The sequence below is a fragment of the Haliotis cracherodii genome, unplaced genomic scaffold (genome assembly GCF_022045235.1).
Source record: "Haliotis cracherodii isolate W230 unplaced genomic scaffold, xgHalCrac1.p SCAF_18, whole genome shotgun sequence".
Lineage (NCBI taxonomy): Eukaryota > Metazoa > Mollusca > Gastropoda > Lepetellida > Haliotidae > Haliotis > Haliotis cracherodii.
The window spans coordinates 9,116,427-9,137,100 of NW_027266273.1; the positions used below are offsets into that span (position 1 = coordinate 9,116,427).

The 20,674-nt window shown below is 37.5% G+C and overlaps 1 protein-coding gene across 4 annotated transcripts in view; it reads right to left on the minus strand.

The window, feature by feature from the left end:
• Nucleotides 1–20,674, minus strand: part of LOC139465750 (semaphorin-5A-like) — a 144,974-nt gene that overhangs the window by 100,026 nt on the left and 24,274 nt on the right. For all 4 annotated transcript variants that reach the window (XM_071247603.1, XM_071247605.1, XM_071247606.1 and 1 more), the window contains exon 2: nt 13,698–13,905. In XM_071247603.1, coding sequence (XP_071103704.1) covers nt 13,698–13,848 — 151 coding nt within the window. In that variant the 5' untranslated portion in view covers nt 13,849–13,905. The remainder of the gene's footprint in view (nt 1–13,697; nt 13,906–20,674) is intronic.

The window sequence follows — 20,674 nt, forward strand, 5'->3', positions numbered from 1 at the left end:
CCATTCATCATCACTGGGGTGGCTGTCACACAAGAAAGTTATCAATGTGTGCTTTCGGTAATTGACAACAAATATGACTCAATCACCCTGACCGAAGTGTGAATGGATCTGAGGTCAAGAAAGTCGTTGATAATACGACCTGTACATCAACTCCGTAGTCCAATGCACCGAGTAACTGCTCCTTCGCTGTTGTTATCCCGCCTTTAGAAGGTGTTATCACACCTCAAGTGAGTTATTACGTTCAAATCAACTCATACACTTAGTGCTATATGCTCTCTGTGGCTCTGAGTGTAGTTATTAACATGTTTATAGGTCGTTCGTATCACCTGGTCGATATATAACATTCAATTCATAAAATAAACGTATTGTTAAGCATACTTAATGAACTTCCATATTACACAGGACGTCAGTCAGATTCACCTCCAACTGAGTGCACAAATAATATATACCTTACAACCGTTCAGAAGATCTTATGAATTAATGGGGCCATTGGGTAGCCTTTAGTGGTTAAAGCTGACGACCTGGAGTTAGTTCTCCACATTGGTACAACATGTGAAGCCATTAAGACTCACCTCAGTGACATGGCTGGAATAGTGTTAAAAGAATCAGAAAACCATATTTACTCTCTCACTCACTGACAGTATCAAATAAAGTCTTCCCAAACTCGTGATATGATTTGTTTGTTTGTTTGTTTGTGTAATGCTGCACACAAACTTCCAACTTTATGACTCCGGCCAATAAATAATCGAGTCTGGACCAGACAATCTTGAGATTGATATTGTGAGCAACGATCCAAGCCATCAGGGTACAATGACATGCAACATGCAAGTTTTTTAGTCTGATCACTCGATCCATTTGTCACCTCTTACGACCAGCATAGGTTGCTGGGGACATATTCAAACCCAAAACTCCCACCGGGATACTTGATATTTTAACAACTGTTTTCAGCTTTGATATAATTTATGCACATGTTTTGAATTCTCTTTTCTCATAATTAGAGACAAGTCTTGCCGCATAGACAGAAAAACAAGGAACACATGTTTCACTTATTTTTGCATTTGTTATAGAACGGCATATACCTGTGTTGAAAGACCAGGAATGTGTGAAGGATTTCAAAGAGGATTTTTTCATAAATCAGTCTAGCATTTCCACATTTCTTAACATTTACCATTTGGGTGTTGAAAGGTGTTTTGTACAGGCCTAATTAACTGCAGGTGTTTTGACACCATGTGAAATCCAAAAGCTGCTTCTGTTTACACAATAACAGTTAAACACTGCTGACCCGACTGTCCGAACTTTAGAGAAAATGCTGCTTAACCGACAACTACTTCCTCCGGAAAATAAGCATCAAGGTTGGAAAACATATACATTAACTAGCCAGACACATGACCATTTATCTCATCACCAAATGGATTTGTTTAAGAAGGCTGTGCTTGTTTCTGTTCAGCAACAAGATCCATGATTAATTCAGTTACCTCCCTTTACAAGGTCATTTCGTTCAAAACATAACCACAGACAGCAGGAACAAATTCAAAGATTTTTTTATGGATTTTTTCCTGTTGTTTCACTGTTTATTTTTTGTCCTCAATTATATGAATCACAGGCCTCAAAGACATGAAACTTTTTATGGTTAACAAGTTTTGAAGAAGTTGTCATCCTTAAAAAGTTTTGGGTCCTCATGTTCTTCCAACCTTTAATTGTGTCTCAAAGACTTGACGCATTATTTTCACTTTCAGAAAAACAACCAACAAACAGAAACAAAATGAAATCCAAAGTTACAACTCTAAAATTTAATGTAATGTTTGATGAAGTGGTAAATATCCCAAATCATTAACCTAGAACTGTGTCACACATCACCTGCCACACCCACTTTGGTTGAGGTTCTACTAGACATACAGCCTCAGTGTAAGGTGGACAAGATAGCAAGAATGAGTGCGGGCCGAAAAAAACAATACAACCCTGCACCTAGAGTTGCATAAGTGTCTTAGGCAAAATTTATTGAGAGTGGGTGAGTGAGTGAGTGAGTGAGTGAGTGAGTGGGTGAGTGAGTGAGTGGGTGAGTGAGTGAGTGAGTGGGGCTTTGCACATCTGTTAGCAATATGCCAGACATAACATTGGTGAGAACACCAACAACAGACTCTTTGAAGATACAACTTCTGATCCACGACGCAATCTTACCACTAAGACCATCGTAACACCCATAGACTTACGACAGTCGTACAATCCCTACAGCTTCAAAGTCTACATTTTCAGCTACTCCTTTCACAGAAAAAGAACTGAATGTTTTGAAGCAGTGACTAATATTACGAAATACTTAACTCTATATCAGCGATATTCAGCAAAGCACCTGTTCTGCAGCCCACTATGGAAGACTCTATCAGAGTTTCCAAGCCTATTAATGCTTCCACTGTGAGCTGGACCTTGGTGTTTATACTTGTGTATCTGCCAGGTGATATACATTGCAGGATATCGGAGACAGTGGAACTCTCCAATGTAAGAGGCTCACTTGCACTTGGCAATTTGGCAGTGCCAGACACGCCTGTTAAAGACAAAGGTCATGGACGCACCTATGATAAGAACACCTAACCAGATCTAAAGTCACGACTCCAATCTGTGGAAGAGCATTTGTTCTACAGCCAAGTGCATAAACTCTATGAAGCTTTAACAGTGACAGTTGAAACTCTTTTTAACATGACTTATTACCCTAAACAAGCACATAGATTGAAGATCTCGATGTTTATTTTTTATTTGTTCATACACTTAGTATCTGCCATATTGGCAGTGATGTACAGGGAGCCCCTTCCAAGAGAAGGCAGCCAATCAGGATCTCTGATAACCAAAAGTTTCCCATGAAGGATTCCGTTGATAAGGTGCAGTAGGTTCCAAGATCTGGTGTCAAGATCAAGATCAGAATCAAGATAACTTGTTTTGTGATAACTAACTGTAGTGAGTGAGCTGGGTTTAATGCATTTTTTTGCTCAACATTTCAGTAATATCATGTCAGGGTCATTAGAAATGAGCTTCACACATTGTATCAATGCTGGGAAGAGAACTTTGGCCTTTGTGTGACGATAGAACACTTTAACCACTTGGCTACCCCACCAGTCCTAATCAAAAAGAGATGGACCCAATAATTACTTTGCCTTTGCATGTGTTTGTGACTGGTGCCACTGTTGGGGCAGGATATGCTGACCTCTTTTGCAAACACCTGGTATCATCACAGTTTGATAGTGAATCATAAACACATGCTCATGATAAAGTTGGAATCGTACAATGGACTCTGCTTTTTGCAGAGATTTCTTATGAATATGAAAAGAATTTTGTCACATCTATTTACACAGAAAGGATGCAAAAATTAAGATTTTTTTCTCTATTATCATGCTCCTGGCCAAAGATAATAACTAGATGATTCCCAAAGTGCAGATTATGATTTATGGTTCAGACTGCATTTCAAAAGCATAATACTGACATAGCCATGTTGGAATCCAACAAATCAAGTGCAAAAAACATATCAACCAGAAATATGTCAGCTATTGTGGTGAACATACCCAGCCCACAGATTCTGTCGCTGGTAATTCTTTCAGTCATAAAAAGCTACCCCCCAGCAAGGTTTATTCTGTCTCTTGCCAACAGCATGTGGTGGGGAATGTCAGAGGGTGAACTCCATCTGACTGTCAACTCCTGCAAGATGTGTCTCCACTGTGTGGGCATACAGTCTTATGTTGACATCTCCCAACCTAGATTTCATCCTTCTCCCAGGATTGTCTGGCTTTTGAGATTCCATGACAGGATAGGTTTCACTACACCATGATCATGTGGCTGTGGAGATTCTGGGGCAGGATAGGTCTCTCTACACCAGGATCACGTGGCTGTGGAGATTCTAGGGCAGGATAGGTCTTACTACACCAGGATATTGTGGCTGTGGAGGTTCTAGGGCAGGATAGGTCTCTCTACACTATGATCATGTGGCTTTGGAGATTCTGGGGCAGGATAGGTCTTACTACACCAGGATCATGTGGCTGTGGAGATTCTGGGGCAGGATAGGTCTCTCTACACCATGATCATGTGGCTGTGGAGATTCTTAGAATAGGTCCCCGTTATCCCATGCTTGTCTCCCTGTGGGGATTCAGGAGCAGAATAACTCTTCAGTAACCATGCTAGTCCCACGTACAGTGGAATACTGGGCACAATAGGTCCTCATGCTTGTCTCCCCTTGTATTCCAGGCCAGATTATTGCAGTAACAGTGGACTACAACTACATGCAGTACATAGGGGTTACATTCTGTGACATTGCGCCTTGATCACATCAATTGTTTCCAATTCTATCAAGGCCATTTCTTCCCAGGCTGTTTTAGAACAACCCTAAAAGAACAAGCATGAGCTACTTATATCCTCGCCAATATGACATGTCCGGTTGTGTGCAAGGCAAGAAATACTGTACGTTTCTCAAGATCAGCTCCGGAAACAAGAACTACAGCCATTTTCAGTCTAAGTCAAAGTCGTTGCCACGGATTTATAAAAATCGCAAACTATCAAAAGGCACCAGTTCACCACTAGACTTATCTATGTGCCATGTTTGGTTAAGATATCTCCCATGGTTTTTCAGTTCTGCTCCGGAAACAAAATGTGACAGACAGAAGGACTGAAAGATGGAAGGACAGACAGACAGCACCCATTCCTATATCCCCCTTAAACTTCCTGGCAGGGGATAATAAACAGAATGAAACCAGCAAAGGACTACATCTTTCTTATTCCACCAAATACAAGCATTTGTGTTAACTTTAAAGATGACCGCAAACAATGCTAAACTGCAAGACAAGACCAGCATCAAGGGATGAAGACGGCATCATGAAAAACTGTTACCATATTTGTTTCTCTTAATATAACGTCAGTTAGTACATTCAGATCTAATTTACAAGAACCCATTAAGATATGTTTTCTTCACGAAACTAGCATTGTAATACCTATCAAAGACTTTATCATAATAACCATGTTAAAAAAGTAGTTCATTACAATAAATGGGTCCCATTTCAAATTAATTCTAAATAAATTTTTTAATCACAAATGACTAAATACCACATTTTATGAATCTTTAACTCATTAATACCAATTACTTTCATGATATGTCAGAAAGCAAAACTAATTTTGTTTAAAAATCTATTATTTAAAAATAATTGCCTCCTGAAACACGAGCAAGAAAATGGTAATCATTTCAGTTATTTAAAGTTAATTACTACAGTGCATTCTCAGTTAATTATTTAAAAAACACATCTCTCAAAAACGTGCACTTGTTTGTGTGAAGACATATTTCAGAATGTGGGTTAACCAAAGATGGCAGCTGTAAAAATCACATGGGAACATACCTCTGTGTTGAAGAACAAAATGTTACAAATATTTTTTTTCCTTTCATTGATTTATGTCAGTTCAGCTGTTCCTAACTGTTAGTTTTTAAACAATTACTTTTCTAAATGATCTAGTAAATGATTTTAAGAGGCATACATATAAAACCTGTATTAACATTATGAAAGAAAAATCCTTTGAAGTACGTTTCACAATCCTCATAATTTTACCTTTCTGAATTTACGACTTTTTTAACATGAATATTTTTTTGTTATCAAAGAAAAACAGAGCAAATATTGTAAGGTACATATGATTCAGGATCTGTTTATAGGCTAAAATAACAACAATGAAAAAAAACTACAACAGGCTAAAAGAACAACAATGAAAAAAAACTACAATAGGCTAAAATAACAACGATGAAAATACCCACAATAGGCTAAAAAATAACGATGAAAAAACCTACAATAACAAGACCTCAGACTGAAATCAAACTTGACATTTAAGATTCAATATAATTGTTTAAAAAAAAGGACAAACAATGGTATTTCTGTGATCTTTCCATGATCACTGTGGAAACAGTTGTAGGCATCAAGTCTCTTGTGTTCTCTTCAAGTCCACCAGCCCTAATACCCGACTGTCCTTTGTTGCTGGGAGGTCATTACAGCACATTAAAGGCAATTTTCATCTCAAATTTGTTTATAAGTTGTCAAGTGGGATTTAAGAACAAGGTAAAAAGTCAAAGACATCATGTGTTTGATGTTAAGCCATGTTTAAAGGATAGAATTAGTGGTAGTTTTCATGTAACTGACAACAATTGACAACTGGCAATGCTTTTTTGACAAACAAGATACCTTTTTATCTGAGGAATTTATGAAAACAGGATGCTACTTTCTTAACAACTGCTTTCCAAGACCATTTCTTTGGAGAGAAACGGAAATTAAAGATAGGAAAAAGTGCAATAATACTAACTTTGTTACTTTCTCTGAAAATTAATGACAGTCACACTGAGTTTAAACTAGAAAACCCCAATATGTTGTGTGAAGAGCTGTGTTTTTTGTGTCTTTTCTAAGGTTTAGAGAAATCATTGGGAGTAATTTAGGAGTCCTACTTTGTACCAATTACATCAAAGAGATTCATTTCAGTAAATGATGGCATTTTAGTTGTTTATCAGATAAAGATTACTTGAAAAAAATGTTCCAAATCTAGTTTACAAGCTGTTAGAGCAGAACAGATATTGTCAGATAACTTAGATTTTTCGTAGTATTTTTTACATGAGGAATTCTGATACCATTTAGACATCACACAAACTAATCAGTGGGTCTTCAAATAGATCTGAACTAGTCATCAGAATAATCTTCTCAGGATGCTACTTCCCTATGAACTATGAAATACTATCTGATGAAGGAGTATATATACAAGATAGAAGACCTCAGATGGACCAGATCACCAGCTGTACAATAAAGGTTTGGAACTTATTACATTAATATTTATCACTCATTATCAAGTTTAACCTTGCTGCTGTTATCATCACTTTGATGAATTCATTCCAAAGCTCTTGGCTAACGCAAGATTTAATTATTGACTTATGACATGAATTATTTTGTTTAACATCATAACCAAACTGATGTATGACCTAAGTGGATCACTATCTGTACTTTTATCTTAAGCCAGAATATAATATTCCTAAAATGTCCGAAATATGAAAAATATTTACATGAACTTTAATCCTGTAAATTTTAATTTAAGATGATTGAGTATGAATTTCAATATCAATCATAAAGAGCCTCCTAATACCATGAACTCTTGGAATGGTGCCTGCAAATGTCAAGAAACGGTCACAATATACTATGACCTGTGAAAAAATATAATCACATCATGCACGAAAGATAAAAAGAAATTAGGCGACTGTAAACTATGATGATTTACTATATTACGCAAAACATATTCTAGATAAACTTTTTGTACATGCGTATGTTATCTCGGCACTGAGACAAGGGAGTATTTACAAACAGAAATCCGCTAGAAATGTAACCGAAAGGGGGCATCTCAAAACCACTTCTTCTATTTACCACTGGATTGTCTGGTAGTCATGGCATCATCGGACATTAAAGGGATGGTAAAGGTGAATACTACTTCAAAGCATATCAAGAGAAATCATGTAATATTTGACAAAAGAAATACTGAACATTACATGATGTTCAGCTATTCTGGCACTATGAATGGGAGTGTCATCTCGCCAAAAATATTATAATTTCTCCGGTTTGGCCTGGGAAGTCTAGACTAGCATATGTCGGAAAGATGAAAATATTAATTTTTGTGTGATGTGCATGATGTGTCTAGACTGGCATGTGTTTTCAAGATATGTCAGCTGATAAAAATTAAATATGAATTATTCACATGACAATTATTAACCATGCAGGCTTGGGCTAAGAACTCCCTGATGAAGAACATATTTCCCAGGGAGTTCTGGTATTCAGCTTCAGTGAAAACTAATATCTATCATACAAGGTTAGTAGATCTACAAAAACCTGTCCCATAGTAATTAATGTAACCAACCATCATTCCAATTCCATAGTGACATTAACTTTCATCACAAACATTTACTACAGTCAGTGAGTGAGTGAGTGAGTGAGTGAGTGAGTGAGTGAGTGAGTGAGTGAGTGAGTGAGTGAGTATGGTTTTAAACAGCTTTTAGCAATATTCCAGCAATTTCACGGTGGGGGACACCAGAAATGGGCTTCACTCATTGTACCTATGTCAGGAATTGAACGAGTGACGAGCGAACGCATTAACAACTAGGCTACCCCAATGCCCTCATGAGTTAAAACACTGAAGAACAGACTTGGTGTGCATATGTGAACAATATTAAATAGATTTTGATGTTTCATTCCAGAGAGGTTCCTTTAATCATGACCCAAAATTAGCATGGACCAAATAAATGTCACTTGAAATACAAGTTATGTCCTAAATTCCAACCCTTTTACAACCACAATGCCAATCATAGAGCTTGTATGTCAAGAAACACCCAGATCCTAAAGCCATAGCAAAGAAATGTCACATACATATACAATTCTTCCATTGTCTTTCTTATGCAAATTTCTTAAATATTTTTTTAAAAAGAGTTTTGAAAATATTTTACCGACAATCACAGCCACACTGAGCACTTCACCTGTATGACACAGGCAAAATGTCTGCATGCATTAGATATCTGAAATAACAGGACTTCTTTGAACCTTCAAGATTGTCATTAACCCTATGAATATGAACACCACTTTTAACCATTTTAAAGCCATATTGCAGGGTGGAAACCATATGCAGAATCGAACCCAGGTCTTCAGCATGACAAGGTAATGCTTTAACCACTAGGCTAACCCACCTATGAGATTCAAATAGTCATTAATAAATACACAATTCAAATTTACTGTTTCCTTTATCAATTACATAACATTTTATTCCTTGTCTAAAATGAACCATAGTTCATATACAATATCATTGATTTGGCCCTTTGAATAATGTTGAGAATAAGTTTACAGACGCTCAGATAAGATAAACTTTTTTCGCAGGTTATTTGCGTGTAACACAACAGTAATCAACGGTCACTTAAAAAGTTTGGAATTTAACATTTTAGTTTTGAGAGGTTCCCTGCTCGTGTTCAACCATGAAACTTTAAAAGTTTGGAAAATAAAGCTTTGATTTTGAGAAGTTCCCTGCGTGTGCAGGGTGCATTGAAGTAGTCGTTAGGGACAGGTTGTTAGTGTCAGTCAGAGGTCACGCTCAGGACAACATAGATAGGGATGCACAGTTTCACTAAAAGATAACTGTAAATAAATACACCAGTTTGATATGGCAGTTACTCCCTCGAGCCATATGGCTTCCCTTACAACAAAACACAACTAATGGTAGTGGTAGAAGCGGCAGGCAGATGTTTTCATTGGCAGGTATTTGAGACAAGAATCTCATTTAAGATGTGATGAGCACTTTGAGATTATTTTATGCGAGACTGACATTTTATAGTGACTCTGAGAATTGATAGTGGAGAAGGTGGCACTAACAGGGAAACTGCAGCCAGCCATTAGTGAACTTTGCTGGCTGTGTAAGAATGGAATAAGACTTTTGAGGTGATAGTGAGTGAGTGAGTGAGTATGGTTTTACGCCGCTTTTAGCAATATTCCAGCAATATCACGGCGGGGGTCACCAGAAATGGGCTTCACACATTGTACCCATGTCGGGAATCGAACCCGGGTCTTCGGCGTGACGAGCGAACGCTTTAACCACTAGGCTACCCGACCGCCCCTTTTTTGAGGTGATAAGAAAACCACTTCATCTCTTTATGGATTTTGAAGTGTGGCATTAGGGCACAAATAGTACAAGTAAAGAGATGTATACCATGTAATAGCTTGAAACACTGGCTAAATAGAAAAAAAATTAAAGAATGTATTTTTATTTTTCAAATTGTGTTAATTTACAAATAGTTGATGTAATATATCATACTCTTCCATCTTTTAGGCTTAAACCAATGAACACAAAATTAACTTATTAACAAATCAATGACTTCCGAAAAAAATGGGGGATTTAGGGCACAAATAGTACAAGTAAAGAGATGTATACCATGTAATAGCTTGAAACACTGGCTATATAGAAAAAAAATTAAAGAATGTATTTTTATTTTTCAAATTGTGTTAATTTACAAATAGTTGATGTAAAATATCATACTCTTCCATCTTTTTTAGGCTTAAACCATTGAACACAAAATTAACTTATTAACAAATCAATGACTTCAGAAAAAAATGGGGGAGAGATTTACACTTTTTAAGAGTAGAACATAATACAATGGTTTCATAGATATTTTCTCTGTAAAGTTGAAATAGCAACCTTTCCAGTTAACTGTTTACATAGACTAACAGTCTCTAAAAATAAAAGTTTGCTTGAAAAAAGTAACTCCATTTAAATTGAAAAGGAGCCAAAGTGAGATGGGAGATTCAGAACGTGAGGAAAATCTAGACTTGCATCATTTAGGGCTTTTGAATTACAGACAGTGCTGGACGGAAGGGAAAATAATATGATCCAGGGACTGTGAGACAGCTTAACTGTGTACATGGCAGTGCAAAATATAGAGTCTTGCTTGACAGCAGTATACAGATCTATACCGAAACATCACTATAATAGTATAACAAAGAAGTTGTTATCCATGAACCTCTAAGAAATGCCTTTCAAACAATTCAACAATATATTTGTCAAAACATTTTAAAAAATCCTGATGACTTGTTCAAATTCTTCCCTGTTATCAGTATCTGTATTTACTCTTCCATCAAGACAGGTATTAATTTTGCTGGTAGTAGGGACATCATGTTCTATTCTAAAAGTTACTAAAAAGCAACACCAAACTGACTTCTCCAAGCCGATCTCTAATCGGAGAAATATTTACTTCATTTCGATAAATCCACAACATATTTCTTTCAATATTAGCCGAAGAAACACTCCTGTGTTGGTTTAGGCTGAACAAATTTGTGTGCATATTTCTGTTATAGCCAAAACAGTGTAGACACAATGGAATATTTACCAAACAAATCACTCAAGTAATTACCGACAGTGTGTCCATAATATGAATAGGACGTAACAGTTTGTTCAACCAAGTTTGATAGATGAACAGTCTGCTGTCTTGCTTTTAAAGCGTAAATTCTCCAAGTATTAATTGAATATATGTATACCGGTATATGTGACTGACAAAGGGCAGGGCTGGTGGTATTGACATAGACTTCAACTACTTGTGTTAAAGACAGGTGATGGATTTATATGCTGACACAGCGTTATGTACATATTATGACATCTTAAAGGTTGAATAATCCAAATGGACATTGATATCTCCCATATCTGTCTATTACAAGTTGTGTGTATAAGGAATGAGGGTGATAGTCACCGAGATTGGATTGTCAAATCCTGTTATGTGTACCACTCAAAAGAAGCTAAAGAACTCCTGTCTCTTTTTCCAGTTATTATAGTAATCTGTAACACTCGATTCTTTCATATAACCGTATTCAACGTAATAAGCGCCCCGCTCTATTAAGCGCCCATGGCGATATTTGCTCATATATTGGCTAGTAAACAATCCCAATTAGAACCCCTTCTGATTGATCAATGTACACTTATTTATTTGTGAATAATACCCACTCATGTGGTATATGCACCCTTAATTATGGACAATTAAATTCTGGAAAATATATCTGTCGTGTATACTACGCAGAGACTTTTCTTTTTTTATTATTTCAGGCTGTCAACATAAACCACGAAATTTACAATCTTTCAACTGTTTTTTTTTGATACATCGAATATGGTACTATAGTTACTCTGTTATGGCATAACTGTTACCTATAGTAATATGAAAGAATCAGGCATTCTTAAACTTCTTTTGAGAAGTATATATATATATATATATATCAATACTTGGCGTTATGATATACATCAAAAAAACAAAAATTTATCAGCCAATTGCTGTAGCCTTGATTCATAGTATCAATGTACATAGCTTCTATGGACGTATTCCTTATTGCCTACTGGGAAATTATGAAATAAATATCAATGCTGATATTTTTACTTACACGAGCTATACATCCTTACTGTACCTCATACCATCGAGTAATAACATAATATCCTCCAGTGTTGGTACACACATACATATCTATATATGTCTATATACACATAATGTATTTATCTGTAAAAATTCGATATCTCACTTGAATGAAATAACACTTCATGCCAGAACTACAGTCTGATTCAAGGACATAATGGTTTTCAGGGTAAGATCATGAAGATCAGTGAGAACATACGTAATAAAAAGAACACATGTTCCTTGTTGGTAAATAACATGTTTCTCTCATCTCATGACCTGAAAAAGTTAACACTCAAGAAAATATCAACTTTGTCAATCACTCAAATACATGGTGTTTGACAAGAAAAGACAATATGTTTACTGGGGGAGTATTTCAGGGAGAAACTAAATTAAAATGTTCAAAATTTGCAGTTAAGGTGGACAGTTGATTATGAAAAAATATTTAACAAAACTATTATTCAAATTTCCTGTTCTGCATTTGTGATATAATCATCGTATTTTCTAACCCTGAAGTCCCTAACACAAGGTCGACACACATATCACTTCTCTGCAAAATGCCATGGTTAAAAGTGCTTGTTTTAACAAGGTTTTTTTTCAACTATGTACACAAACCAACATACAATATAGCCAATGCCCTGCTTGACTGGGTTAACCACTAGCCCTTCAAATATTTCAGAACTGACTTCAATATTTTGTCAATAGTTCTTTGTGTTAAGCGGTTAATGATCAAATAAGCTGTTGTTGTTTAATGCCGAACTCAGCAATATTACAACTATATGACGGCAGTCTGTAAATAATCGAGTCTGGACCAGACAATCCAGTGACTGATATCATGAACATCGATCCACGCAATTGGGATCGATGACATGTATCAACCAAGTCAGCGAGCCTGACCACCCGATCAAATAAGCAGTCTGTGAAGTTATTATTGTTGACATATTAATTAATATGAAGAGACTTCAATATGTTGTTGTCTTTATGGAGTTATAAAACGATAAAACCAGTGTGCACACTTTGTGTAAATCAGTTGCACAGACTTACACAATGTAGATAGACACCAGTAGAAAATACATGACATTGTCCAGCAAACTAATGCAACACCCATTCTAGTACTCAATCAGGAAACAGAGGTCCGTTTCTTTTTTAAGGAACATAAACATAAACATAAACATAAACATAAACATAAACATAAACATAAAAAAGCATATGCTTGGTTAGCCATAGACTTACATCTAGTCTCTAAAAGGAACATATCTTACAGATACAAAAAGGTGTTAAATTATAGTTATGAAATACAATACAAAGGAGCCCAGAGACTCTCTTCATTTATAGATGGCATGGGCTGTATTGGATATATTGTTTCAGGGTCTGTATGACAGACTTGGTTAGCCTATCAATCAGCCACAGAATCATTTGCGTTTGATTTTAATTATTCTTGAATATGCCGCGATTCAAAAGTGTTCAAAATCAATAAGCAAAATTAGTCATTTACCTTTGGACACCTTCATCAAACACAGCATTTTTTTTTTGCAGCAAAAGAATAATAGAGATATGAACAAAGAGAAAATTTGTCTACTTTGTAAGAATACATGAATATGGCTTCATGCTGTTTGGCGCCATTCAAGCCATGCACATCAGGGTGACCAGGGAACGCCAAGGCATCCATGTGGGGAATAGAACCCAGGTGACAAGCAGACGCTGTAACCACTCGGCTACCCCACCACCCTATTACCCTTGTGATTGTTCTTACCTTCGTATGTTGTGAATCGGAAGTCGGACGGGATCCGGACTTCATAGTGTTCGATGTGTCCATAGTTTTCAAACGCGGTGACGATGGCAACACTGCAGAGCAATAAAGTCCCCAGGTGTGACATTAGCACCGACATCATCCCTCCGCTCATCTTAGGTAATCCATACAGTCAACATCACTCGCTGCAGTCGGGGGATGACTCATTCATCTGAAACATTAACACACGAGTGAGTGAGTGAGTGAGTGAGTGAGTGAGTGAGTGAGTGAGTGAGTTTGGGTTAATGCCAATTTCAACAGTATTCCAGCTATAAACGTCAACAAGATGTAGGTGACATCCCATTTTGAAATTATGAACTAAAAACATTTTGATACAAATATCACATACTGTTTGAAGAGAGTTGTGTCCCTTGATTACCTTGAACTACATATGACATGTGTATTTTAGGGTCATATATTTTATAGTTGTATGGGCCATAGTTAGAAATAATCTTCCATTTAGGAGGGAATATAAGTGCAGTATAAATGGAAAACAATACAACATTAATTCCTCTATAAATCACTTGATCCATTATGTCTCCGGCATACTTTGCTTGTACTAGTCTGGTCTCATGCCACGAGACACCATGGCACAGTTTAACATGTATACCCCACTCAGACACAGCATACTGACTCTGAGTCCTTGTTATATACCCTTAACACCAAGCACCAGGCAGGGCAACATAAAGTACCATCTATTACAATCTTTTGGTATGACCATCCAGGGAATAGAACCACGTACACCCTTCCGCTCTCCGGTCAGATCGGATGATTTGAAACCGACCTCTCATTTACAAAACAAGTTTTCTGAAAAGCAAGAGCTGAAAGTGAAAGCATGGAGCCTGAACAAGAAGTCGAGTCAGTCAAAGTCAATCCCTGCCTTACACAAAGGCAGGTGACTGATGGTGACGGACAGAGAGAGTGACCAACCGTTCAACCAACATCAGGACAATCTTCCCCATCACTGACCAGCAGGTATGTCAGATATCGGTCAAATACCAGGGACAACTATTTGATAGTATCGTGAGGAGGGGCAGAGGCATTTACGAGAGCTGTGACATACAGGGGGATCATGTTTGCAAACAACCATGACACCTTCCACAAAAAAGAGCTGGAAATAATAGGAGAAGCTCCCAATGTTAAGAACCTGCTATCATAGTGGAATTATAATGATAATGATAAATAATTTTCGAATGTGGTCATTAACTTGTGAAAATTGCTTTTCATATATGATATGTTTGAGTAAGGCTGTTTTATAAAGCCGTGATGCTAATAATATGGAGGCTTAATCTTCAAGTATTTTACCACAAACACAGTCTCAGGTAAGAAAACTTATGAATTTATATAGGTAAGTTTTTGTCCTTACTTAACAAACCTAGCATATTTGACAGAAAGAATGTTTCGAACATTAACCATATCAACAATCACACGGAGCAATCGGCTCTGGGGTACATTTTACTGCTGAAACCCACTTTCTAAGTGAGTGAGAGAATATTGTTTTACCCAGCAGTTATCAAAATTTCAGGGGGGCACGGGTGGCCCAGTCGTCTAAGGCGCCACGATTCGCTGTGCAGAGTTGCGTCCCTTGGGCATGCCAGAAACCTATGATTGTGGGTTGAATCTCGGTTCGCCCCGATTATGTTTCTAGGTTTGTCAGCACCATACCCGTGCTCGTGGGTTTCACCGAAATGGTAAACGTCTGAGACCTGCATCACTTCGGGCTTTCTTCCCACATTAAGCTGACACGCCGCGATATAACTGTCATACTGTTAAAAGTGGCGTTAAACCCAACTCACTCACTCACTCAAAATTTCAGTATGTTTATGATCAACTATCGGCCAGGAACGTGGTTTCAGCCTAAGCAGTGATACTTGCTGTTGTGGTACGAGGAAACACAATCAGACCAGCCGCACATTGTAACCTCCTCTCTTGATTTACTCGTAGTCAGCTCTTACAAGAAGCATGGGGCCCGGGGCCCATTAACACAAAGTGATCATAGCACTAAACCGATCATAACTCCCACACTTTAACATAGGCTTAATACAGTTTGTGGAATGGGGCTCTGAGACTTAGCTACTATCCCTACTGGACTCAAGTTCTGTCAACTGCATATATACCCCTGAAGGAAAGTTAAGCCTTTCTATATTATCATGGACGTTGTATTTGGATATATACAATTAACCTAAGCCTTTTCTCCTGTAGTAAAGATAAGCCATTGTTAGACGAGTTCTCCAGTTATATCATGGCGTGTCAGTTTGATGTGGGAGGAAAGTCCAAAGTGATGCAGGTCTCAGACATTTTCCACTTTGGTGGAACCCAAGAGTATGCGTATGGTGCTGACAAACCTAGACATAGAATTAGGACGAACTGAGATATGAACCAATGACCACAGGTTCCTGATGTACCCAAGGGACACAACTCTGCATGGCGAATCACAGTGCCTTAGACATGTGGGCCATAAGTGTTCCCTTCCCCTTTTAAACTCCTTCTGTGGCAGCCATGATGACACAGAAGGTTATCAGTGCTCGTATCCATCCACATGTGAAATAGTATTAATAAAAGAGTGTCTTGTGCAAGCGTGTCTTAGATAACATTTGCATTGATATTACAAGACATACCCTGTCATTTTCATATACATAAAAGCATGGAATATGAAAGTTAATGAGTGAATGTTATTTTCAAGGCAGCTTTTAAAAAGCTGTTCCAATACATAAAACTCATAAATGTATACCAAAGTAACTCTTTATCTAATAATAATAAGATTTTATTACAGGTCTTAGTTATATCTTTTAAAGCATTATTCAGATTAATAACGCAATATACTTTTGTGAAATGGAAAACCATGATTTTTTTTCAAAACAAGATGTATTATCCTTATGAGGGCTTGATGCATACAATGAAACTGAAATCTATTATGCATTAAATCCATGAATGAAAGGTGAGCCCGTCCGTTTCTCGTACAAAGATGAATTAAAATCCACAGAACTGCACTATCTGCCACTATCCCAAAGAAATAAACTTTCATAGCTGATGCTGCTACAAGCCATCATTCAGAAAAAGATAAAGATCACTGTTTATAATCTGTGTGCATCCCTTGCATCGGAGGATGAAATGAACAATGTTTTACTGTCAGTGATCAAAAGAGTTTCATCAGCAGTTACCCTTTATCATTTTTACAAAAACTTCTTTCATCGTAAGACGACTCTGTGAAAACTTTTGTCTGCTTGAAAAATATGATTGCTCGTAAATGATACTGACAGAATCCTCATACGATTGATGAGAGATCTGACTTGAAAGGTATTAACGTGGGCACTCCAGCGTTCCTGAATACTTACCTGTAACGAACAGGCATGGTCAGTGGGTTTACAGGTGGGCACAGACAGGTATGATGCTGGCCAGGCTCCGGAAGGGAGTATGATGTGGACACACAGTGAGCCATGTATATTAGCCTCTGTATATACATGTCTGTCATGCTTGGGTCGGCCACCACAAAACACTCTCAAAACCGAATACACCAACGCAAGGTTCAACCAAGAGTACAGAAATGGCCGATTTGCATAACATTGTAAATATAAATATTGATATACAAAAAGCTTGTCTATTCTAGGATAAGAATTTTTATTTTCTTGAAAATATGTAAATATTTCTTGCTGTGAAGTCACATCCAAGAGCCATGAATATCACCTTAAGCATGGGGATGTTCATCATCACTAGACACAGTACTTAAATCAGTCACTGGTCACCACCTGGTGCTGGTGTTTTTCCATTAGAGAATATATTAAAAAGTCATTCTCAATTAACCCTTGCCTTTGAAAAAGTCATCGTCTAAGTAAGTATCATAGTTTGGAGACGATGGGATAACTGAAATACTGTTTAACTCAACTTGCTCAAAATAGAGAGCCTGTAACATAATGTTTAGATATATATTAAACTAACAGATAAATATACACCACTCAACTCTTGATGGGGGCACTGGGCCTCTTCATATCATTGATATAAGTAATAAGTTTGTATATTTATACACACAGAGTTTATAAAATTAAACTCTCAAGTAGTACAGAGATAAAATAAAAAAATTAATTTAATTTAGTAGATTTAATCCATTTAGAGGTGAGTGTTTTCAGGTCAAACAATCCTCTTTAGGTCATACATGGTGAATAATATATACAAATATAGATATATACACACATGCCACATTAACATTTTTACTTTAACTTTCGATAGGGCTTAACAGATATTTTGTCCAACTTAAAATACACTGTAGGTAATATGGTGTATTAAGAAATATTATGATTTTCTTTATCAAGGGAGAGTGATGTATACCACTCCACTTTCAATAGGGATATTTTTATCTTGTCACGATACACAAAACTGATTATCATAATATGTCACTTGTCTATTTAAATAGAATAACAAATCTGATCCCTATCAAAAGTTGAGCAGCATATATACAAATTAAGAACACGCTATGATCACCAACAAGTCTACCAGTCAAGGAAATAAATTATACACATAAATGTCAAAGATTAAACTTTTTGAAACCTACAAACTAAACACAAACATATCCAGTGAGAACGGAATACCTAGATACGGCACAGCGTATCATGTGCAATAAAATTAAAGACCTACGTTGCTGTGGTTCTTGCCAGAGGTCATGTAGCATTGAAGTGATTAATTTGTTAAGCAAGCAATGGCATTACTTAGTGTTGGACATCCCCTAGGGGCCGTGCAGGTGCCCCTTGACAAACAGTTACCGTGGTATTAGCAAGGTGGGGCGACACCTCTCTTCTAAACAGAACGGCCATTCACTTATTGTCTAAGAAAGTTTGCTTGTTGGTCAACAAAGAAACAGTCGGACACTGTCAACATGCTAACAGGCCGCCACTTGCAGATAAGGAGAGGGAGTGCGCTGGACTGTCACACTTTATTAACAAGCTCATGTAAAGTGACTTTTACCTTTGTAAACCATTTAGGATGTTGTTGGGCTTCCAGTTGCATAACCGAGGCAGGGTTAAGTGCTGGTGGTTATGACAGAACCCTTGGCATGCCTGACCAATTACCTGGAGGCTTCTATGTACAGGCATAAATATATTTGATGATGTCATTCGATTGTCTTAATGTGTATTGTTCTCCAGGTAATAATACCTGACACAGGCGGCTTGGGTTGTATACTCCCCAGGAAGCTGAGAATGATAATGGAGTGCACACTGATCCAACTGATCCATTGACTGGGATAATAATACTGCAGCGCTATGAGCCTTCAATTGGTGAATGGAATTTGGCACATTATAAATGGGATGATGATGATGATGATGATGATGATGATGCAACTGTTGAAACAAAGGGCGATCATGTGTGTTCTTGAATGTGCTTAATTGATGCTCAAAAGGATGTCTTCACGCAATCGATAAGACGGCACTTCTTTATGCACCCTCATGTTGTATTTTCACGAATACACACTTTCATGGTCTTTCTGTGGCTAAATTCGCAGACTGCACTCAGCAATATTCCAACAAGATGACAGCCTGTAAAATTTGAAGTCTGTACCATACAATCCACTGATTGATAGTATCGGTATGCGTAACTATCCATGGAGGTATGCTGATATGCCATCAATCAAGTCACCAAGACGACCCCTCCATCCATTTAGTTGCCTCTTCTGACCAGCATGGGTTACTAGAGGCCTATTCCAACCTGGAATCACCTTGGGTTCTTGGAACATCTAAATTTCAGATAAAGAATTTCACCTTTTCCTCCAGACTGTTTTTCCCCATTACCTGTGTAGGTGGGAAACTAAGGCATTGTCAGTTTAGACTCATGAAGATTCGGGGTAGAATCGGTCTTCAGCAACCCATTGTAACAGGCGACTAAGGATCGAGTGGTCAGGCTTGCTGACTTGGATGATGCATGTCATCGTATCTCAGTTGCGTGGTTCGATGCTCATGATATCAATCACTTGATTGTCTGGTCCAGACTTGATTATTACAGACTGCCGTCATATAGCTGGAATATTGCGAAGTGCGGCGTTAAACAACAAACAAAATAATGTCTGTTTACAAAGGGTAATAATTACCTGTTAGACTGATGAGCGTCATCCCACAGGGTTAGCAGCAATTAAAGTAGCTTTTCAATGTCTTGAATCAAACTATATATGGCTGCCAATTTGCCAAGGCTAATGCAGCCCCTTTAAATCATGAAAAACTACTCTGCCTTCTATCAGCTTCAGACTGACTGTTGTTCATCGGACTCCCCCAAATCGCACCTACGTAACACACCTATGTTGTTACCTGTGGTCCAGGTGTGCGATCATCCCTAATCACCTAATTACAGGTAACTGATGATGGGGAAATAGATTACCAGTGTTGTCAATGGCAACTAGTAATCCTCATGCATTATGTCACCTGTCGTTATCTTGTGTTCCTAAATCAAATTAAGGGTGTGAAACCAACACGCTTGTAAGAAACTGCTAAATGTCTAGAGCGATGAAATCAACACTCATTTATTCTCAGGTAAATTGCAGGTAATCTTGATGGGTTGCATCACCGTGATTGTATAGACCTGTTCAAATTTGAAGGTGTATGCAAGCACACCTGGATAAAAGAACACAAGATGAAGCGGGTATAGCTTGATGAAAGATGCACTCGTTTATTTCAGGTAAATTACAGGTAGGTGAGAGATGAAGGACATGAGATGAGCCACATGTTGATGTGGAGGGAGATTAGTGTAAATTGCAGGTATCTCAGTGTTAATAGTGGTCACAGAGCACCCGCTGGTACAGCTCTGACACTGTGATGAACACATACTGGGTATAAGGCTACCATTTGTGTCATCTTATAAGCTCTTCAGGTTTTTAGGTAATACAAAATTATAGGTATCAAGTACTATGTCAACAGTTCAGTGATAATTGTATAAGCGGAAAATAAGCTGGTGTTAATAGATTG